The sequence below is a fragment of the Tribolium castaneum genome, chromosome 10 (genome assembly GCF_031307605.1).
Source record: "Tribolium castaneum strain GA2 chromosome 10, icTriCast1.1, whole genome shotgun sequence".
NCBI lineage: Eukaryota > Metazoa > Arthropoda > Insecta > Coleoptera > Tenebrionidae > Tribolium > Tribolium castaneum.
Window position 1 is genome coordinate 519,402 of NC_087403.1, and position 23,191 is coordinate 542,592.

At 34.9% G+C, this 23,191-nt stretch overlaps 3 protein-coding genes across 6 annotated transcripts; 1 reads left to right on the forward strand and 2 right to left on the reverse strand.

Annotated features, from left to right (window-relative positions):
- The first annotated feature begins 213 nt into the window (after window positions 1–213).
- Window positions 214–8,336, forward strand: Ptp69D (Protein tyrosine phosphatase 69D). 3 transcript variants are annotated; one of them, XM_015984907.1, is made up of 9 exons: window positions 214–495; window positions 551–713; window positions 761–1,934; window positions 2,724–3,435; window positions 3,482–3,722; window positions 5,092–6,115; window positions 6,165–6,647; window positions 7,280–7,513; window positions 7,562–8,336. In XM_015984907.1, exons 1-9 carry the CDS (start codon window positions 411–413, stop codon window positions 7,625–7,627), a joined length of 4,182 nt encoding a protein of 1,393 aa, XP_015840393.1. In that variant the 5' UTR covers window positions 214–410; the 3' UTR covers window positions 7,628–8,336. The 3 variants fall into 3 exon arrangements, with proteins under 3 accessions (XP_015840393.1, XP_015840394.1, XP_064215306.1); XM_015984908.1 differs by having other exon boundaries at window positions 5,104–6,115; XM_064359236.1 differs by having other exon boundaries at window positions 5,164–6,115.
- Window positions 8,321–13,454, reverse strand: LOC103313101 (uncharacterized). 2 transcript variants are annotated; one of them, XM_015984910.2, is made up of 5 exons: window positions 13,372–13,454; window positions 9,835–10,333; window positions 9,172–9,264; window positions 8,804–9,123; window positions 8,321–8,563 (listed from the first exon to the last, which is right to left on the reverse strand). In XM_015984910.2, the coding sequence occupies exons 2-5, from the start codon at window positions 10,330–10,332 to the stop codon at window positions 8,416–8,418; spliced, it is 1,059 nt and encodes a 352-aa protein (XP_015840396.2). In that variant the 5' UTR covers window position 10,333; window positions 13,372–13,454; the 3' UTR covers window positions 8,321–8,415. The 2 variants fall into 2 exon arrangements, with proteins under 2 accessions (XP_015840396.2, XP_015840395.2); XM_015984909.2 differs by lacking the exon at window positions 13,372–13,454 and adding an exon at window positions 13,075–13,277.
- A 1,940-nt stretch (window positions 13,455–15,394) lies between these two features.
- daw (dawdle) lies at window positions 15,395–19,661 on the reverse strand. The gene is made up of 4 exons (XM_965262.4): window positions 19,001–19,661; window positions 18,325–18,558; window positions 15,837–16,231; window positions 15,395–15,783 (listed from the first exon to the last, which is right to left on the reverse strand). Exons 1-4 carry the CDS (start codon window positions 19,392–19,394, stop codon window positions 15,616–15,618), a joined length of 1,191 nt encoding a protein of 396 aa, XP_970355.1. The 5' UTR covers window positions 19,395–19,661; the 3' UTR covers window positions 15,395–15,615.
- Window positions 19,662–23,191: the final 3,530 nt, after the last annotated feature.

A 23,191-nucleotide genomic window follows, 5' to 3' on the forward strand; every position in this document is an offset into this window, starting at 1 on the left:
AATTTAATTAATTATCTATCGAAGTGATGTAGGACGACGTGGGCGTTTTCCGGTTATGTAACATTGCTTCTTGCTTTAAAAAAAATGATGTAACAAATTAATTGCTATTCTAATATTAAGTAATTGGGAAGATTTAGTCAAAAAATGGTTTTCGGTGTTATGCAACTTTTATGTAATGGGACCGGTCGAGCCCTCTGGAGGAAACAAACACAACTAAACTATTCTTTTTGAATCCAAAATGGCTACTACATCAACAAACTAATGTCGGCAAACTCCAAATGGAAAATGTTATGATTTTATGGTGTTAAATGCGAAACGATGCTGTGTGTTAATAGTTGGAGATAAAAACTAGTGATTCGTAGTATTTTCGTGCTGTGAAACGTAGATCTGTAGTGGGAATTAAAGGCGCCATGTTCGCATGCCAAGCCCATTATTTTGGTATTTTTTTAATTGTTTGTGTTTTTTCAAAAAATTATGTCAAATGTAACGCCGTTGGTGAGTTTTTCTCTCCTACTACCGCCGGTGAATTATTTGAATTAATTGTCCGTAGATCCGGACGATGACGAAAGGGCTGTAACCATAGAAGTATTAAATTATAACCCAAACCAGTTGCCTTTTGGGGGAAACGTGACGATAATCTGCAAGTCCGTATGGATCGACAGTTTTATATTGTGGACGTTTAGCGAGAAAAACATCACCGATGGGGAGAACGGGTTTGTCAGTGATTTAATTGTGGGCGCCCTATTTATCCCAGTTTCAGGTTTAAGCTGGAAATGGAGAGCGAGAATATCAATACGAAGTCGGGGAAAAAATCGGAAGTCTCGATTTTGCACATCGTGAACCTAGACTTGCGACATGTGGGGGAGTACACTTGTCACAGCACACACAAATACGAGCCCGCCTTAGATTTCTGTAAAATAACATTGAACGTCACCCTGCCTGCGCAAATAGTACAAATATCGCCTCCAATCCACACGAAGCTGCACCAAGACATTGAGCTATTTTGCGTCATTGACGGATATCCTCTTGAGGAAATAAAATGGTTTAGAGATAGTGACTTGTTACCGGCTGAACTCTGGTCAACGAAAATCCTGAACGATACCAGGAAAAACACGACGCTCACGGTCAAAGAAGTGACGAAAAAAGACAACGCGACTTACACCTGCGTGGCCGCCTCGGGGCCCACGTCAGCCAACGCAACTTCCGCAATTCTAGTCCTAGACAAGCCTCAAGTCAGTATCGACTTCGTCAAAGCCATCGGAATCAACAAAATCTACTTCAACTGGACCGTCAACGACGGCAACGACCCCCAAAACCTGCGCTACACCATCCAGTACATGTCGTCCGGCGACTCCAACTGGATCTACCTCCAGGAGCAAATCGACGGGAAGAAGCGCTCGCACGTTCTGAACGGCAACTTCAAAAACAACACCGAGTACAAGCTGCGGATCATGGCGAAGAACTCCGAAGGCGAGAGCCAGTACTCCATCAGCGACCCGGTGCGCATGCTGTCTGAAGACCCGGTCTTTATCCCGGAAGTTAAAGTGACTGGGGTGACCGTCAGCTCGATCACGATCAGTTGGTCCACGCCGACGGAGGATTTGAAGGACCACGTTCAGTATTACACGCTTTATTTGAAAACGGACAACTCGTCTTTTAACGCAATACACCCGGCCTCCAAGGAGAATTATCACATGTTTTCGGAGCTGGATCCGGCCACAACGTACAATTTCCAAGTGGCGGCGTGCAGCGAATACAGCGGTATTTGTGGGCCCCCTTCGGACGCTGTTAATGGGACCACCATGGACGGGATTTCCGGGCCCCCGTCGAAGCCCACGATTCAATGCCGGTTTGACAACATCAGCCAAGTGTCCTTCGTGCATGTGACCTGGCAGGCGCCAGTCAAACCGCACGGGATGATAATCTCATATAACGTAATTTTTTCAGGCATTTTTTACGAAAATTTTGGGTGGTGACAGGTGACTTGACCAAATTGAAATTTGCGTTTAATAATGGATAAAATGGCATATTACAAAAAATAGGAGCAATGAATTAAAAAAAAACATTATTAAACTCGCAATAGCAAGAACTGAAGGTGCTGCAAAAAATTTAACTAATAATATATTTAAAAAAATTCAAATAGTATTGGAAATTTTTGCACGCTCTTTCATATTTTTTGAATTTCGTGAAGACCGTTGAATATACTAATAAATGTATAAAGGAAGTTGTAGAGAATTAAAATTTCTCTACAAAAAACTAGAGATCGTAACTAGTGGTATCAGAAATTTAATTTTAAGGAATTTCTCGTACGGCGTTTTCAGCGTAAAATATTGCGGGTATAATAGTCATTTGAAAAGATATCGACGTCCGTCGCTTCAAAACTCATTGTATTTTATATAAAATGAGGGGAACATAATTTTAAAATAATCTAATACTTATCAAATAAATGGCTACTCAAATGAACACTTTTTCGGGCATAAATATTCCTAAAAACGGCAAAGTGTAACAAAAGATGGTTTTTATTTTATTTTAAATATTTGTAACTAAGTTTAAACGGGTTAAAACTCGATCAATGAATTTTTTTATAAACACCATTTTGTTATCGGCTTGCGACGTTCAACCAAACCACTGGTCGATTGCATTATCTCTGACTTGTGATTGGCGCTTGGGCTGTCTCCACCCAACTCAAATGATTAAATAAATACTGAAATACTCTATATTAGGTTCATCTGGAGGGCAGCGCGTCGTTTATAAACGACCAGGGCCTTCTCGAGCACACCACCTGGGGGCCGAAGCTGAAAAGCGTCCGCGAGAACACCTTCAACACCCGTTTTAACAACGTTTCGGCCAACACGAACTACACCGTCAAAATCAGTGGCGTAACACGCACGAAAAAGAACGGCGAAGCTGTCGAATTACACTGTACCATGCCGTCTATGTTACCCGACAAACAAAAACTGTCGCAGTTGTATTGGCTCAAAATGGAAGAGCAGGGAAAATGGCTCTTCAAACTCCTTCTACCTCGCGTTTCGGAACGTAACGGTCCGATTTGTTGCTATCGCATTTATTTGGTACGAATGGAAGACCAACAGAAGTTAGCTGAATTACCGACACCGGAAGACTTGTCTATTGTGTCGTACCAAGAGGCTCACCGGACGCCACGTGGGGGCGCCTACGTCGCAGAGATGTTCACTAGTGATACGTTTCAAGGGGAGGTGTTCCTGGGGGATGACCAGGTTTTTAATTTGACGAGTAATCAATGCGATGAGTGTATTGGTTTGCGTCCCTATAACACTCCCAGAGAGGTTAAGAAGGATGATACAAATAGTACTGTAAATAGGGTCAGGAGGGACGAACGTCTAAGTGACCCTTTACCACCCTTTGATGGCACACTTGATATTAGTAGTAATTACACTGGGTTTGTGGAAATCATCGGTATGTTTGTCGTTTGATCCGAATTTTTCTTAACCGAATTTTGCAGTTTATGGCAATAGCAGTAAATCGTCGACGATTGCAGCTTATAGTAATTATTTGGTGATGATGAACCCTGGGCCTGAAGTCGTAGCAGCGCCTTCTACAGGCACTTTGAGTCTCGTAGTTCAGATTCTGTGCGGTTTGGTGATGATAGTGCTCCTCTTATTGGGGGCTTTGTGCATTTTGCATCACTACACGAAGCAGGCGCATGCCCAAGCCGTGGAGATCACATTCAGGACCTCCCTCAGGTAATTGTCAGGTTGTAAAGTAACAAATGCTTAAGTGCTGTGACTTAACCGAGGTTGAAACGGGCAGTGGCATATTTACATACGGGCTAAATGGGCTATAGTACAGTCCATTTTAAGAAAAAAATAGCTAGTAAATAGACGGGTTGCATTATTTTAATTAATTGATCAGGTTTTTAGTTTTCAAAAAAATCGTATGCCAACAAGTTTTAAGTTATGTAAACAATATTGATAAATTACCATCGATTCAATTTGGATTTCGAAATAACTATTATTAATTATAGTAATTATTAATAAATTATTAATAATATCATTGAATCTACATTAAAGAATATTACAGCTGAGGTGCCACAAGACAGTGTTTTGTTTTTATATTTACAATAAAGTTTTATCATTATCACGATTAGTAATGACTAGTGGTAGAAAGAGCCCGAACAGTACACAGGACAGAAAAATGTCGGAAAAAGTCAGCGACAACGCAATGTTATAGAAAAAACTATAAAAATGGCTACGTATTTTGGAAAATAAGCATATTTACAAGGAACTTTTTCAAGTTTTTTAATTTAATTTTCAGAACTATGGGCATAGAACTGGGTTTGCTATTTCATTCACGTAAACTGATTAAAAAAATAGGTATATTACTGAATTTTAAAGATAGAAAATTTACTGATATAAAGAATTAAGTTAAAAGCAGAAACACAAAGCACAGATGATTGATAGAATTTGTTTGATATTAGAACAATTAACTTCTTAACTGTTGTGGAGCAATGAGCAGTTGAAGCAGATAATGATTCTTTATTGGTGCTTACACAAGTCACAATAGATACATAAAAATACCTAAAAGAAATTAAAATTGCATTTAAAAAACATTTAAAAAGCTGAACAATTTGTTTTTTATAAACCTTTTGATTTTGTTTTCAAAATGTTGATAGGTTTTTAAATTCTACTGGCAAAACATTGGAAAAATTTATTGCATCATATCGGGTACAACTATTTTTTCTAGTAATCCTGTTATGTTAAGGTGAAATATTTTTATTACCACTCGTGTGGTGATCATGAAATTCTTTATGACTAATTTATTTTGAATACTTTTCTTAATGTACTCGTAAAGGAGAGTTTAAAAAATATATAAAGAAGGCAATGACATTATTCTCAAATTAATAAAGGCAGTTCTGCAATCAGCATTACGCCGTTCAAAAATTACAAAGGGGTTAAGTGCTAGAAATTTCCAAAGTACGACAGAAAATGTCCCCCTGATTTTTTTCGGGGTTTTTCCTTATTTTCTAGTAGCCCGGGTCGGCAATGAACCTAAATACGCCACTGGAAACGGGACTTGTCGTACATATATTTTTTTGTTAATAATTGGACTTAGGCATTTGTACAGGAGCCTGCGGGGTCGTCAACGCTTAGTATCTCTAAATCCTCCCGATATGTGCCCCATTAGCAAAGGGGAGCTCGTCGCAGCGTATATAGAGCGACACAGAGACTCGGATTATGGCTTCCAACAAGAATTCGAATTGCTACCAGATCGATTTTCCGACCGGACGACGCGAGCGTCCGATGCTAGAGAAAACGTTTACAAGAATCGGTATCCCGATATCAAGGCTTACGACCAGACTAGAGTCAAACTATCGCAAATTGATAGCATAGCAGGGTCCGATTACGTAAACGCAAACTTTGTGATGGGGTACAAGGAGCGGAAAAAATTTATTTGCGCACAAGGACCCATGGACACCACCGTCAACGACTTCTGGCGGATGATTTGGGAGCAACACCTCGAACTGATTCTCATGCTCACGAACTTAGAGGAGTATAGCAAGACGAAGTGTGCCAAATACTGGCCCGATAAATGCGACGGTGATAAGTGTTTTGGTGATATAACGGTTACTCATGTACAGGAAACTAGATACTCGGATTATATTGTAAGGGAGTTGCGGATCTCACGGAATGCGCCGGGAAAAGACAAGGAGGAGCGACAAATCACACAATACCACTACCTCGTCTGGAAGGACTTCATGGCTCCGGAACATCCGAACGGCATTATTAAATTCATAAAGCGCGTCAATGAGGCATATTCGATCGAGAAGGGGTGTATTTTGATCCACTGTAGCGCGGGGGTTGGCAGAACCGGGACTTTGGTGGCACTGGACTGCCTCTTGCAACAGTTGAAGGAGGAGGAGCATGTCTCGATTTTCAACACGATATGTGATTTGAGACACCAACGGAACTTCCTGGTCCAGTCATTGAAACAGTACATATTTATTTACCGCGCTTTGATGGAAGTAGCTCAATATGGCGACACGGAAATCGGCGCCAACGAACTCAAAGTAACAGTAGACAAATTAAGACAATGTGATAAAGACAGAGCGAAATGTAAATTAGAGGAGGAGTTTGAGGTGAGCTGATCGCTCTCTTGCTTGCGTGTTTGTTCAATTTTTGTTTCAGAACATACTGAACGCGTTCGAGGACCGGAAATCGTGCTCGGTTGCGAAAGGCGACGAAAATCGGGAAAAGAATCGCTCAGATGTAGTCATTCCATACGATAGGAACAGGGTTATATTAACCCCGCTATCAGGCAAGGAACATTCCACTTACATAAACGCCTCGTTTATTGAAGGGTACGACAACACCGAATCGTTTATTATAACGCAAGATCCGACGGAATCGACCATTAATGATTTCTGGAGGATGATTTCCGAGCAGGGGATTAGTGTTATCGTGATGTTGTCAGAGTTAGGCGAAGGCAAGTGTCCAAGGTATTGGCCCGATGAAGATGAGGGGACTTACGATCACATTACTGTGAGATACGAACAGGCGGAAAGTTGTCCCTATTACACGAGGCGCGAAATGTACATCAAGAGTCGCGACTGTGACGACCAGAGAGTCATACATTTGCAATACCATGGGTGGCCCACGGTAGACGGCGAGGTGAGTGCTGTACATTTTTTAATTTTTTTTTAATTATGCAATTTTATACTGTTAATTACCCCCTAAAGGGGTTAATGGTGTGTTAAAGTTTAATGGGATGTTCAAATAAAATGTTAAAATAAATAAGTGGTAGTTCGGATTACGGAATTCAGATGGATACCATTTTACATAGTTGGGGCGTTCGGATTATAGGTGGTCCGGATTATCCAAACATTGCTGTATACAAATCAGCAAAAAAGGACGATTAGAATAAATAAAGACTTAAAAGCAGAAAATAAAAAAATGTTATTTTTTAGCGCCCATTGCAAAAACTCAGTCTTCGCGAAAGTTTGAATAATCTCAAAATTGGATTGAAAATCATATTATTTTGGCGTCATATTTGGAAAATATTGTCGGCGTCTATATCGACAAAAAAATTGAATTTTTAATAACATCACGTTTTAATTTGTCCCATGCGAGAGATTATCCTCAGCATCTTTTAAATTTAAAGCTTGGAGAATATCTTGCGGAAGCAATAGATAACAAAAGATAAACAATAAAAAAGTGTCGGTTGAACAATACAGTTAGGTAAAGATATTTTGTGTGGCCTTTTTGGTAACAAGTGATTCGATATTTTGTCTTTTTTGGGGCAGGTGCCCGAGGTGACGCGGGGCTTGATCGAGTTGGTGGATCATTCTCAGGCCTCTCTGGTGCACAACGACTGTTCGCCCTCTATGGTCGTTCATTGTAGTCTAGGGTCGGATAGAAGTTCGATGTTTGTAGGACTAACAATTCTGGTCCAGCAACTACGTACCGAAAAACGAGTCGACGTGTTTACAGTAACGCGAAAATTGCGTTCACAAAGAAACGGACTTATAAATTCATACGTAAGTATAACTTTTTTTCTTAGTGTTTCTCCAATTTGGGAGTTTTAGGCGCAGTATGAATTCCTACATCGAGCTATTGTAAATTATGCCGAATTGCACGGACTTTGTGACTAATATGTTATTCTTGGTGCCATATGAGTTTTTATATTCCATTTGAAAGAATTCCACAATTGATAATCTTACTATTTAGATATTTTTATAAGTAACATGGAAAATGTAAGTCGTTTTTTATATATTTTTAATTGTTTCTAGTTGAAAGCCAAAATAGTTTTATTTTGAAACCAAAGTTTGTGGTCTCGGTTAGGAAATTGTCGATAGATTAAGGACAAGCAGCTTGCTCAAACAGTTGTCTGGTCGCAAAAATCAGTTGCATCACACGGGAAAATCGGTGTTTATAAAGAAGTGATCTCTTGGTAGGTAGTCGATAGATTGTAGGGATTTTGGTGTTGCGTGCAACTGAAACACAAATTTATTTATGTAAGCAATAAATGGAGGATTATTTTCACACTCGTGCTTAACATCACTAGAATTTTTATTATAGGAAATACTACTGATATAGCCTGCTTGATATTGTAGTGCTTTCGTTTACTAAATGTACTGTGTAAAAACTAAACTATTTTAACATTGTGTATGTCAATTTGTATGTCATAAATTTGTGTGTATATACTTTAAGATCATTTGCTCTTTGTATTAGGAAACAAAATTAAGACTGTATGCATCTATGCAATGAAGATATTTATTTATTATATACATTCTTTTATTCGTTCTCTCGATTTTTATGCTACTTGTTTCAATGAGTAACACAAATATAATTTCATGCGTATATTGTTGTTTTCTTTAACACAAATGTACAAATAAATAAATAAATAAGTTAGCTCCTAAATTAAAAACTTTGGTGGCAATTAGGGTTTCTTCTGGGTGCCTGCCTTCTTCTTCGGCGGATTTTTCTTTTTACAAGGAATCGCAGTGCACCTAAGTCTTTTATTGTTATACCTCCCAACCTTATCCATTTGTTTCCCGAACGAACTGGGCGCCATTCGCTTCAACAACCTTCAAAACATCGAAAAAATTGGGTACAAATTAAATGCACAGTAAAAATAATAAATGCATAGTAAAATAATAAGTACACAGTAAAGTAATAAATGCACAGTAAAATAAAAAATGCACTTCTAATTTTTTACTGTGCAAAAATTAATTAAATACTTATCATATATTATTTTTTACTGATCAGAATCGTCTTTTTTACCATCCAAAAAAATTTGGCTAAGTACTCGAAATCGAACAACTCACTTCACAAATCGATTATCCTGCAGATTAAACGCTCGAGCCGTTTTCTCCAACTCGCAGGCGAACCTTTCGGCACAATCCTTCCCCTCGATGGCTTGCAGGGCAACGCGTGCGATGTCAGTAATCCGTTCGTTTTTCTTAATCCCGCCCTTTATGTTCCCGCGGGTTTTTTTAATCCCGAATTTCGGGAACACAAGCACCGATAAAACGAACATCACTGCCATTCCAATGAAGCCAGAAATTGCCATAAATAGGGGCTCGAGCGCCTTCTTGTCTTTTTTTTCGGGGGCCATCTCCTTGGTCGAAGTTATTTTAACATTGTGCTAGAATTTTCTATTTTGGAAAAAAATTATAATAAGGAGAAAAATCACCTGGTGCGTGTGTGAATGGTACTGATGATAGTGGGGTTTTTCGGACGTGTGCTTGGTATCCTTGTGATTCGTCGAGCTGTATTGGTAGTCGTGCTAAAAACAGTGTTACAAACTCCTTCATTATCTGGTAACTTTTGTTAAATATACATTCATTATATATTTTAAACAATTTTAAGAAAAAAATATTGCAATGAAAAAGGAAAAAATTAAAGTGAATTCCAAATTTCTAAGACAAAATATCAGAAATCTTAGAACCATATGGAATTTAATTATTAATCAGAACAAATAGAGTTATCAGATATTATCTCATAGTTATATATTTTTTTTTTAATTTAAAAGACATTAAAAATTTACTCTCACTCCTCCATCTAATCCTATTTAGAAGCTTTTTATTCCTTAACAAGTTCCAACAGCAAAGATATATATGGTCTTAATTCACTAATTAATTAATTATAAAATTTGACTAACTTTCTTATTATATTGTATAACTTTGGTGATATTTATTTGAAATTTAATGAATTTATGTTTATGTTTTTATTTAAGTTTAAGTTTGAATTCACAATTGATGTATTTATAGCACAATTAAAGAATTATTATTATTATTATTATTATTATTATTATAAATAATTTTTTTGGCTCACTCGCTCATGTTTACTGACTTACCGAAGTCGATTGCGAGGCCATATCATCTAAGAAGCTCTTCACAGGGTAATAGTAGTAATAATACCCTGTCCCGTCATCCCCTTCGTTCACGTCTGTGCCACTTCCGGCTTTGGTTTCGTGGTCATAACTCGGGGAATCACTCATTTCGTGCACGGCTGCATGTATGTAAGAGTTGTCCCCTGTGTTTAACTTGACAGTTTCGCCTTTTGAGACTGCAGCTTCGTACAGAGCTGCAAGTTCGCCCTTTGTGAGGGACAAAGGTGGGACACTTTTGCCCCCTTGCATGCGTCGTTCGGCCGCTTTTGGAGCCGGGGCTGGGGCTGATGTTGGCTCGGGGTCGGGGACTATTGCCTGAACGGCTGTTGTGTCCACTCGTTTCAGTGTCTGGCGACCTTTCATATATCTTAAGTCCTTTATGGCATTGTGAAGGTATTGAGCACTTTCTTGAGCTTGCGACAGGCTGGAGAGGGCCAGGATTGATAACACGAGGAATCGCATTCTAAAAGAGTCATTTAAATAATAATAATAACAACTTTATGTAAATGTACAATACAAAATTTAGTACAGAGCGTTCATTAACAATAAAAACAACCAAGAAAAAAAATAACATTTTTAAGATAATAGAAAGCATATTGAAAGAAAGTTTTCTTTCTTAATAAACAACAAAATTTTAAGTATTATACATCAAATTAAAGGTTTTTTTATTTCTACAGGCCGATACGTTATCATCAGACCTAGGATGTTTAGGTCCCGACCCAGTGCAGTGCATAAACGTGAAAATAGGAATGGCGATTGAGCACCTAAAAATCTTATCACATTTTTCATATTTTTTCCATCGAGTGTGTTTTATTTAAGTTATTAAACTTACAATAACAAATAATAGTTACATTTTTTTAAGTAGGATATGGGTGAGCAGGTAGCTGTTTCACCTACTTGAGTGTATTTGTTAGCGCATACGTGTGAGCTTTATAACTTTGTAAACATTAAGTCTCGGAGTCAGAAGCCCCATTAAATGGAAATCACTGCAGTCTCCAATAACCGGTAAACCTGTTTGTTGGACTTTACTGACATGACAAAGTAAAACATTGCACATTCGTTACACGGCCATATTTGCCTTTTTTGACTATTAAACTATTGAAACAAGTCAAATAATTAGCAAGTTGTCAGAATTTCTCTTTGGTTAGTGTTATATAATTAATTTATCACGAAAGCAGAATTATCTTTCGGAAATAATTACTTGAATTAATAGGTTATCAGAATTTGTGAAAAAATTCATCGCTTAATTATAAATAATTTGATGCAATTTATCAAAATTACTAATTCGACCAATGTGTTATCAAAGGACTTGCGTCAATTAGAAAAAAATAAAAATAAACAAAGCAATTTTTACGAAAAGTTGCGTGTGAATTTGTTACGCCTTAGATAAGAAGCTAATTATAGTGCAATTAATTTTGAAATGTAATGGTACATATGTAATAATATCAACGATTAATAAATACATTTATCACGTGTGATGATGCTCCTAACTGTTTCCTCGGACAGAGACGGATTAAGTCGACTCGGAACATTTAGTGCTTCGTTTTTTTATTTTCCAGAAAATTTTTCAAAATAGATAAATACCCAGAAGTCTGACAAAAAAGTTTGGTATAAAAAATAATTGCGTTTTTGGGCAACAAATTTTTCTAAAATAACACTGAAACAGTAATTTTCAGAAAACAACTGCGCAATAATACGTTTCGGTTTAATTTAGTAATTTTTCAGGTCGTTTTTAAGAAATTTTTGCAGAATAATTGCGACGGAAGTAAATATCGTTTTGACTTATTTTTGAATTACTTTTAAGGGAATGTTAAAGAACATCTGCCAAAACGGTTAAAAAAGGTTAAATAATATTGATTTCTTTTTCCCTCTAACAAAACGAAGAGATCGAAAAGATCTAAATTATATTTATTTAATGCAGATCTTAGCATAGACAAGAGCACTTTTGTTTTCTCAAAATTTTACTAAGATGATCCATTTATTTGATCATTATAGCTTTATTAAAAATTCCATAATTACTCACAGCCTAGCTCTCTTTAAAAAGAATAACTAAGTTGAAGGGATTTTTTATTTATGCAGGAAATCGCAGAATTAAGTTTGTAATTTAATTATTCAGCATATATTATTTTATTGTAAAGGACAGATTAAAAAGAAGTAATAATTCCAATCTGTTTTTTCTTTCACTAATTTAAAAAAGCAGCTCCGTTTATTAAAAAATATGCTTTGAAATGATTTATTCTGACTTGTTTCATACAATTTTTTTTAAATGCTTAAATATTTTGTTAAATAAATACGAGAAAACGTAAGATCTTTAAATAAAAACATCCCCAATTTAAAAAAAATAATTGCAAAAATATATTATTATAATATCTCAATTTAAAAAAATGCGTCAGAGATTTTTATTCAAAAAAAGTCGATTAATTCGTACATTTACATTCGTAAATCGTAAGATTTTTTATTAAAAAATTACATTCAGTTCATGTTAAAATACGCTTTGAAATGAACAATTTTGGTTTGTCTCATTCAAACTGCCTTTATAAAGAATTACTATTTTTTTTAAATAAATGCCAGATATCGTAAGATTCTTTAACTTATTCCAATTTTCAATTAGAATATTTTTGGTTCCAATAATTGACATTTTAAGGGATATTTTAAATTTATATACGAAACTGCAAAAATATGCTCAAAATAAATTATTCTATTGTATTTACTTACGACCATCTAGGACAAAATTATTTCGTAACAATCTAAGCTTTTTTTTCAAAGTCGAACTACGATGATCTATTTATTTGATACTTATGGCATTAAAACCAATTACTCACAATATAATTTTAGGATTCTCACATTAAAATAAATCTGGAATAATTTGGTTTTTTTTGTGCCCCTGTCCCGGTGAAAATTTTTCACTTTTACGCAGTTCAGCGACATTTGGGTGTTTATTATGCTCCACTAAATTTTCAACAATCCCAACCATGACAAGTGAATTTTCGAGTGGCTCATATGTCAAATATGTGCCAGAAAATTTCCTACATATTTGATCGAAATTTTCGGCGGTCCCGTTAATCGTTTGGGTGAAGGGTAATTCATCAAGTGTTAATTTGATTAGTGATAACTGTGAATTGTCACCTGGACGCAAATCCGAAAAGCACAACCTGCACGGACCCCATTTTCGCTTAAAAAGTGATAAGAAATTGGACCACTTACATAATTATCCCGGTGTTTTGAACACCACTTTGCCAATTAATTCATCAAGGCCGAGAGCATAGAACCGCGGCTTCATACTGAAGTCACATTGAGTCGAACCGCATTTTGAGTCTTGTACCGTTACATATAAACAAATCATACACATTTATTCGGTTATTAAAGCGTGAATATGCGATATATGCTGTGACACCGACCACCACATAATAATGGTGGAGGCTTGAAAAAGTAACAAGTAGAATAATAGTCAACAATTAGCCTACCCCCGATTTTGAAAAATTCGTTGCATAAGCGACTTACTCTCATATCGCGATCAAGGCGGGGCCAAAATGCCCCACTGACCAACATAAACGGGTCTGCAAGCTGATAACTGATAACTGTGATAACTGATAATTGATAAAGCATCGCCCGCAAGAAGTTCGCGAATTGAGTAAATTAATAGACTCATTTGTCAAACTGGCGTAATTCCGCTCATCAGGTTTGTCGCGCTTGTACGCTGGTACTTCCCCGATTTGCAAGACGGTGCAATTATTTTGATTAATTAGTTAAAAAAATACGAACCTAGTCATCTCTGTACACAAAACATCACAGAACTGGTGGATTACCCGCGAATGTCGTAAGCATACTGACTTAAGTCGCATCAAAGAACCAGTTGAAGACTGGAGTACTAAAGTAACTAACTGTCTTGCAAACACAGCCGCGAGATATACTCTGGCCAACTTTTTAGCTCCATTGGCAAAACTTCCTTAATTATTGTAATTTAATTGTGGCCCAAAATTCGAAATATTTGTTTCGTATTGTTGTCAAAAATAAAAATCGGAGGATTTGGTTCGATGAGACATAGCGGTTTTGGGTTTGCATAATTTATTGATTACATCTGTGAACATTTCGAAGTGTAATTTATACGGTTGGAACACATTTATTTGCGCCGGAATTAACATAAAAATATATTAGTGCTGTCAGGTTTTGCATCTACAACTAGGATAAGGTCTAGATTCAACTTTTCAGTTTTTATGGACTGCTAAAAGTAAGTTACAAATCGATCACGGGCCACTAAATCAGTTTTTAGATGTTTTTGGGCGAGGGCAATTTGTTGGTTCTCCCAACTTTATCGATAAATTTAATTAGTTGTTCCGATTTTTTCGTAAATTGGAGTGACTGAACTCAAAAACATCTTTTTGCAATTTTTTGAATAATGCTATTATTAGAATAAAGTAAGTTAAGTATGCAATTAAATTTGGAATGTACCTACATTATATTTTAGTAATTTTTTGTTAAAAAATCCTATAAAATCAGCGATATTAATAAAAAATCTTATACGATTTCTGGCACATATTCATATGAACAGTTCTAATTCGATACAAACGATACAAGCCAGAATAACTTATTTCAATACATATTGAAATTAAACAACTCTTTTTTTATAAAAGTCGCTTACCCATTTTTTTAATTGAGATGTTATAATAATAAAAGAAAATAAACTGACTAATTAAGTTTAAAATATATTTTTGAAATTAAAAAATCTCGTAAAATTGGAGAAGCTTTTACTAAAAAAAATCTCACATTTTCTGACATTCATTCGACAAAAATATAAACATTTTCTAAAAAATTATTGTTTTACCCATTAGAATAAATGATTTCAATGCATATTTTTATATGAACTAGACGGTTTTTTTAATTTAAGAAAGAAGAAACAGATTTAAATTATTACACTCAAAAATGGCATCTTTTGCATTTTTTTAAATCTGCTATTTGCAATAGTATAATTAGAACAAAATATGCTGAATAATTAAATTTTGAACATATTTCTGCAATTTCTTGCAAAAATTAAATCAACTTCTAAAATTATAGATGTGGCATTTCTTCAACAAAAAATACAAACACTTTTCTAAAAAACTCTATGGAATGAGACAAACTCATTTCAAAGCAGATTTTTTATGAATTGAACCATTTTTTTAATTGTCGAACTAAAAATAAAACAAAAATAATATTATTTTTACAAGAATTGAACAAATTATCAAATAATAAACGCAAAAAATATAAACGAAGTGATTTTCCAAAATAAAATATGTTTAATATCTTACTAATTTAATAATTATAATAAAAAACAGATCGAACACAAGTGTTTTTTTAATATGATTTAATGTTTTTTTCTTCATCGAAAATTAAATTTTGATAAAGTTAATGTGTTTTTTTAGATGTATTAAATTCATTGTTGTCGTGTTTTTTTTTAATATCAATAATTGTTCACAACTGAAGTGACAATAATTTCAGGACTGTTTATTTGGAATTATTTGGAAGAGGAAGGATAAAAACACGCATATTTGCTCAATTGGTTTACTTATAAAATTAAAAAATACACATAAAATAAATATAACATAGCTTGACATAAAATTAACTAAGAAATAAATTAAATTGACGTAGAAAATCCTCGCCTGGCGAAAAATTCTAAAACGAAAATTTCCCCAATTTTTGGTATCTCTCGCTTTGGTTAGTTGCACGTGAAAAATCACGAAACAAAATACTGTTACTGTTACAGTGTCATCACCAACAACCACAACTTTCCACTATCATATTCGACAGAACTTTCGTCATCATAGTTTTATTATTGTCCATATAAACCAGCTGCAGCGGCTGAAACTGCGTTGCAGCGCAACAGGGAGTCAATTCGGGTCGCGAGCCGCGATTTTTATTCTGCCCGTACATGACTTTCTGTAAACAAAAAAAAAATAACAAAACCAACAAATCGCCGTTTTTTCACTCACCTGTAATATACTGTTATGTTGCGTGGCGCTGAGCGTCAGCGCGGAGGCTGTGACACACGAGCCTTTGCAGAAGTAGGCGTCGTATCCTGCAGGACTCATGATCCAGTCGTCCCAGCCGATGTCCGCAAACGAGACGTAGAAGCTCTCCCTGCAGCACTCGTTCCGGCCTGCGGAGCACTTCGTTGCCCTCTTCGGCCGGCGGTGCAGCGACCTCCTCTGCTGCGAGTGGGTGTAGACCACCAAAAACGGCTTAAATTCGCTCGAAAACGAAATGGGAGACTGGTTCTTGTCCATGCCGCAGGTCTTGCAAGCCACGCTGATGGCGTGCGTTGGCGAGTCTTGGAAATCGAGCCAGTTTTTCACCACGTACGTCACGTCCACCTTCAGCCAACCCTCTTGAAATAATAAAAAAAAAATTTTTTTTTCGAATTGCTGAATTAAAAAAAATTCGTTTTCGTAGAAATGATACATTTATTTATTGCACAAAACACGAATCACAAAAATCAACGTAAGTTAAATAAACATATAAACAGTTTCCAAATTCGCTCATAGATTCCACTCTTTGTCTTTAAAAATCACTTCTCTAGTTTCGTTTATAATTCCAGATTGAGAGTTCCAGATTGTTTCTCAGATTCTTATCTGATTCTTTTAGCTGAAATCTGGATTCTTCAAAGGTTATTCTATAAATCTACTTATAGATTCGTTCTTTTCTAGATTCTTCTACATCACTAAACTTTTGTCGTTTCAGAATATATAGTTTCGTTTAAAATTTTTATTGTTTATCCATTAGGATGGTTTGTGTGGACTGCTTTCTAAAAGCGCCTCTCGATCTAAAACTCGGATTCTGCTTTGGACTATTTTACAAATCCAGCTTTAAATTCTTTTAGAAATTCTTCTCTAGAATCTTGTTCACAATTATTTTCTACGCCTTGCTAAAAATTCGTTTGTAAACATTTCTACATATTTTTTACATTCGCTTTTAGATAATTTACTTTGCTTCAATTGATGATTCCTCTATAGATTTCGTTTAAAATCTTTTCAGATTATTTATTATTATTACGTACGCTCCTCTTTTCTGAATTTTTTTTAAAAGTTTGTAAAACTTTTGTAAAATCGTCCATAACATTCCGACTCTTCTTTGGATTATTTTATAAATAACTTTTCAGATTCTTTTAGAAATTCTTCTCTAGATTCTTCGTTGCAAACACTTTTAAATTTCTTCTACATTCTCTAAATTCTTTTTTAGATTCTACTTTGCTACATTTGAAAATTCCTCTGTAGATTTTTCTTAAAATTCTTGTCTGATAGTTTTGTAAAACCGTCTCTAGATCTAAAATCTCGACTCTTTGGATTATTTCATAAATACATTTTTGAATTCTTTTAGAATTGAACTCTTCTCTAGATTTTTCTTTACAAAAACTTCTAAATTTTTTATACGTTCTCCAAATTCTCTTTTAGATTTTATTTTGCTTCGTTTGAAAATTCCTCTATAATTTTCGTTTAAAATCCTTCCAGATTATTTATTTGCATTATTTCTCTACTTTTTTCTAGATTTTTCTTAAAATTCTTTTTTGATACACTTATGTAAAGCCGTCTCTAGATCAAAAATCCCGACTCGTTGGATGATTTTATAAATACGTCTTTAGATTCTTTTAGAAATTTTTCTCTAGATTTTTCTTTGCATTTATTTTCTAGACTCTACTCATTTTTTTACATTTTCTACATTTTCCAAATTCGTTTTTAGATTCTACTTTGCTTCGTTTGAAAATTCCTCTATAGTTTACGTTTAAAATCCTTCTAGATTACTTATTAGAATTACTTTTACTATTTATTTCTCTTTTTTTTTTAAATGCTTCTCTTGTAATTCTGTAAAGCCGTCTATAGATTTAAAATCCCAAATCTTTTTCGAATTATTTTATAAATACGTCTTTTGGTTCTTTTAGAAATCCTTCTCTAGATTCTAAGTTCTCTTTTTCAAATTATTTTATACTCGTAAATGCACCTTTAATTTTTTTTTTAAATTCTCTGTTAGAATCTACTTCGCGTTTTTTCAAAGTTCTTCTTGGGAATTCTTCCAGATTTTTCTTTAGCACTCTTCTTATTAGATTCTACTCTGTTTTTTTTCAAAATTCTGTTATAGTTTCGCTTATGATTTTTTCCTTTAGACTATTCTTTAAAATTGTTTCTGTACAAAACTTATTGACCTTTTAATAACAAAATTACTACCGCACAAATAATTTTTTAAATGTAATTGTAACACGCTGCAGTTTTTTTGGAGGGCAAATGTGGAAAAAGATAAAGTTCGCTTTTAAAACTAAGACATTACGAATCGTCACAGCAATTCCTAAATCAATTAATGTAAAAATTTCGTTTAGAAACGTCAAATTACAAAAAAGTACAAAAAACTCGTTTCATATTTTTCACAATTCGTGCTTTTTATGAAACTTGTTTGTTACTATTTATTTTGAAACGCAAAGTGAAAAAGTACCTGTGAGACTCGTTTCCTGGATGGCTATAGGCTTCGTTTTTTGGAAACTCTTATTGGTGTCCCAATGGGCAACTTCCGATACCACGAAAGTTTGATTATGGGAGTCCAGATTATCAGGCACTTTGTGAAACCAAAGTTCAGCCGTGCTAACATCGGTCGAGTGGATATCAGTGGGCATTTGGAAAGGGACGCAAACTGAGGGGAAGCGAATTTTTCGCAAACATCGAGCCTCATCTACAACAAAAACCAGATTTAGTAAAAAAATTACTTAAAAAGGAAAGACAAGAATAGAATTATTTTTCCATACAAAGATCTCACAGAACACTTTAGACTGAGACTGAGGCACTAGAATAAGAGTCCTTTTTTGTTGAGTCAGTGCTTTAGCGTGTTATACTGACAAGTAGTAAACTATAGTAAACAAGAGCAAAACTCAGGGTTATTAAAAGAAATTCACTTGAGATTACTTTATTGACGACGAAATAACACTAAACAAGGCCGAATTGAGTCGAAATTGGGTTAGCCTGTGTGTCTTCTTCCTATAAGGAAAAATGGCTTGTTTGTAATAATTGGCAGAGAAAATTATCGTGGTGATAAAGATTGTTTATTGGGATTCCGAGTGGAATTTCGAACTATGATACTTGTTTACAGTAAAAAGAGCAAAGTGCAGCTGCCATACCTTCATAGGGGAAGATGATGGCTTGCGTGGTCTTCCCGTAGAAGTCCTCCGAGTATCCACTGTGCAAATTATCCTCCTGGTCCGGTATCAAATTGTCGTACTCCTTGACTGGCTTGGGCAGCTCGGCCAAAGCCACCGTGGGCTTCTCCTTCAGCCTGAGCTTCTTCAGGATTTGGTTTTTGATGTATTCGATCCGCAACGCGGTGAACTCCTTCTCGGTGACCGAATAGGCCATCGGGGGGGCTTCTGGGGGCGCGCTCTGGCTCACACTGTTCTCCGATTGGCTGAACTGCGTGCCCGGAACGAAAATTGCGCCAAAAACCGACCGCAAACTTCGATCACTGCGACCGACCGAGAGGAAAATCAGCAACACCAAAACGGCTCTGGTGCCCATTTTGCGTTGTTTACAGATGATTTTAAACTAGATTGGTGCCGAGAAGTGCACTCTTAAAACACAGCGATTTAATTCCCCACTCTCGAGTTCTTGGCATTTCTGTAACGGATGATAGAAATGAACCTTGAACCTGAGGTTCTATCAGAACTAGAGTAGCCGTTATGTCAAATTTAGATGATACCGATTCGGTGGTTTCAGCACGTGCTATGTCACGTAGGAAGGAACAGCTTTCAGAAAATGTTAAGTACTTCATGAGGTGGCCTCCAAGGCCTAGACAAGGTTAGTGGCAGACGAACTTCGAACTTGGAAGCATTCTTTTCTTGAAAAGATGAGGAAGCGCTTTTCTCATTAAATTCCGAGTATGGAACCAAAAAACTGTTTTTTTCATATTTACGAGATTTGCAACATTTTTCTCTTGTCACTGTAAACAATCTTTATCAGTGCGATTAATTAACAAAATTTCGTATTCAACGAAAAACAATCTCATGTGTTTTTATTTAAAATATTTTAAGTAGGTATGTAATATGTTAAACTATGCTATACCTGATATCAGTGCCGGACTTAGTGATTTTTGTGGATGTCGTAAAATATTAATAAGCTTGTTTGGGAAAAGCCATAATTCACCAGTGCATTAAAAAAATCAAAATTATTATTTATATTGTCTTTGTTCTTTTTTATTTCTGCTAAAAGTAGTGTGCATGTGTTTTTTTTAGAATTTTTCTAAAATCCTTATGAATTTATAATCAATTTAAAGTCGCTGTTTCAAAAAATTCTGTACCGCGTCATTCTAACATAAATGTGCAAAAAATGCGTAAAAAAGTTGTTTTTGAGTTATTTTTTTCAAAAAATCCAAAAACAGGGTGAAGTATTGTGACATTATTTCAGAATTTATGACGTCATTTTTTATGACAAGCGACATTTTTGTTTGCGGTTTTTAATAACACACTCCTTTATCTTTCTGGTAATGAAATTAAAATTCAAATAAAATAAATTGTTTTGATCATTAGAATTACACACAAATCTTCTTGTTATTGCCTCATTTATTACATCATTTGAAATTACCACTTTTAATGCTTAAACTCTTCTCTGATACTTTTATTAATTTGTCTCTACATTTAAAATCCAAACTCTTCTTTTTTAATATATTATTATTAAATACATACATCGTTAGATTCTTTTAGTAACTTTTCTCTAGATTACAAACACTTCGAAATTTTGTCAACCTTCTCCAAATTCTCTTCTAGATTATACTTTGCTTCGTTTGAAAATTCCTCTATAGTATTCGCTTAAAATCCTTCCGGATGATTTATTAGCATTACTTTTCCATTCTTCTCTATATTTTTCTGTAAATTGTTCTCCAATACTTTTACAAAGCTGTCTCAAGATCTAGAATCCCGACTTTTCTTTGGATTATTTTATACATACATCTTTAGATTCTTTTTTCTACAAACACTTCAAATTTTTTAATACAATCATCAAATTCTCTTTTACTCTCTACTTTGCTTTGTTTGAAAATTGCTCTTTAGTTTTTCTCTAAAATCCTTCCAGATTATACGTTACCATTACTTCTCGATTCTTTTCTCTAGATTTTTCTTAAAACTCTTCTCTGATACTTTTGAAAAGCCGTCTATATAGATCTAAAATCTTTGGATTATTTTATTAATACATCTTTAGATTCTTGTAAAAATTTTTCTCTAGATTCTTCTACAAACACTTCTAAATTCTAACATTCTTCAAATTGTCTTTTAGATTTTACTTTGCTTCGTTTGAAAATTCTTCAAGTTTAAAATCCTTCTTGATTATTTGTTATCATTACTCCTCTAGTTTTTTCTAGACTTTTCTAAAAACTTCTATCTGATTCTTTTGTGAAGTCGTTCCTAGATTCTTTTTTCACAAGCTTTTTTACAATTATTTTCTAGATTCTACTCAAAATTATTTTATATACACTCTTACTACATTCTCAAAAAAAAAATTTAACTCCACTGCGTCTTTTCAAAATATTTCTAGAGTTCGTTTAGAATTTTGCCAAATTATTCTATGTATAATATTATTTCTGTACCCTTTTCAAGATTTTTCTTAAGATATTCTTCTTAAATTCTTTTCTTAAGTAAAATTCTCCAAACAAACTAAAGTTTAAAAAAATAGGGTTTGTTAATTTTTTTCAAAATATTTGAATGTAATAATTTCGATACCTGAGGGGAAAAAAGAAAATTAAAATACAAATACAAATATAGTTTCAAATAATCAGAAAAAAATTGACAAAACGATGAATTAAACAAAAATAATGTGAGTTATTTGCTCTTTGATGCCGTTTCCGAGAGCTTTCGAGTCTATCAGCTTGTTTACTTTAAACGTCTTTTATCTTTGCTTGTGTTTGCCGAATTTGCTGTACCGAGGAATGAGACAAATTTCTCCTCGATTTTGGAAGATTTTCGTGTTGTTGTGAAACTTGTGATAATTTTTTTCCTATTTTGTTTTTATAAATAGCTTCCTAATAGTTGTTTATTTCCCTAAAATAGCCGCTTCTAGTGTTTATCAGCGAAGCTGTTAAAATTTTGAAGTGAAGGAATGTCCTTTAATCTCGTAAAGGGGATTACAATATCAAAACCATGCGGCAAAAGTGTGCTTGTGAGCAGAGGAGGTTACGGGTCACTAGCTGACTTTAGTATCTCCGTAAAATGAAATATATTGGCATCGACAAATCCTAAAATCGAAGGCTTAACATTAGCTCAAATTACGTAATGCGTTTCGAAAAACCAGGTCAGAGTTCGAGCATGGAATTTGAGCGCGATAATCCAACGAAATTCGCTTTCTCAGTGGAAAAGCTCCATTGTTACCAGGAAGTGAAAGCCCAAAAGCCGAGTTCAACATTCATGGAATGTCTCAACCGAGCGATAATTTTTTTTTTTCAACTGCGGTTGTCACTCCTTTTTGACACTGGCAGGCGGCGCTTTCAATCGGTCCTTGGGTGACGATCCCGGACCTGTACTATGGCCCCGTCATGAGTCACGATATCACTATCACAAAGTTATTACGCTAGAAAAAATTTGAACCCGGTGGCCCTTCTAGTATTGTAGGTACGGACACAAATAACTGTGCTAATCATTTCTAAACTTCCGCGTACTCGGGTTTATATCTTATCGCTCTCAAATTTGTAAATTAAACGAAAGGATTAACCCAATTCGTGTGTAGCGCGTTATCACCCCGCGTTGTTTAACTTTTAGCATGTAATTAATTATTGCCAAACGTTGCCAAACATGACGAAATCCGCCACATCTTTGCATTGTCGGGTTCTAGAACTCGGATTTTTAATTAGGGATTCGCCAAATTGGCCGTGTTATTGTTTACAATCGCATAGTAAATATTTAATCGGACTGGCCTCTGAAAATAATAATTAGTTTGAGCCAGGTCAACAGATTAATTGTTTTCAAAACAATTATATTTTTAAGCAGTATCGATGCGATAACAAACGGCATAAGCCACTTGGAATAATCAACTCAAAATGCATTTATCGCCCGATTTTTGTCGTAGTTCCTGACCAGGACAATATATTTTAATAGTTGTTCCCAAGTCATTCGTTTCTTGTTCTTTTACGTTTTTGCACTGTTTTCGCGCAACCTTGAACCCGCTTAATCACTAATCAGTTTTACTATAAATCCGCCAATGGGTTACGAACAGATGTCAGATGAAAGAAATTCGCTTCGAGATTATTTAACTTTGACACGAAAGTCAAAATAACTGATTAACTCCTGCGCAGTAGTAAATCATTAGATGTATTCCTGTTTACTGTTTTGAAT

Excerpts from the sequence above, each read along its gene's own strand:
- Ptp69D (XM_015984907.1), top strand. The coding sequence starts at position 411 with ATGTTCGCATGCCAAGCCCATTATTTTGGTATTTTTTTAATTGTTTGT. Across the intron at positions 496-550 it reads TGTCAAATGTAACGCCGTTG|ATCCGGACGATGACGAAAGG; the intron begins GTGAGTTTTTCT and ends AATTGTCCGTAG. Across the intron at positions 6,648-7,279 it reads GGCCCACGGTAGACGGCGAG|GTGCCCGAGGTGACGCGGGG; the intron begins GTGAGTGCTGTA and ends TTTTTGGGGCAG.
- LOC103313101 (XM_015984910.2), bottom strand. The coding sequence starts at position 10,332 with ATGCGATTCCTCGTGTTATCAATCCTGGCCCTCTCCAGCCTGTCGCAA. Across the intron at positions 9,124-9,171 it reads ACCATTCACACACGCACCAG|CACAATGTTAAAATAACTTC; the intron begins GTGATTTTTCTC and ends AGAAAATTCTAG. Across the intron at positions 8,564-8,803 it reads CAGGATAATCGATTTGTGAA|GTTGTTGAAGCGAATGGCGC; the intron begins GTGAGTTGTTCG and ends GATGTTTTGAAG.
- daw (XM_965262.4), bottom strand. The coding sequence starts at position 19,394 with ATGGGCACCAGAGCCGTTTTGGTGTTGCTGATTTTCCTCTCGGTCGGT. Across the intron at positions 16,232-18,324 it reads CCAGGAAACGAGTCTCACAG|AGGGTTGGCTGAAGGTGGAC; the intron begins GTACTTTTTCAC and ends TATTATTTCAAG. Across the intron at positions 15,784-15,836 it reads AACATAACAGTATATTACAG|AAAGTCATGTACGGGCAGAA; the intron begins GTGAGTGAAAAA and ends TTTTGTTTACAG.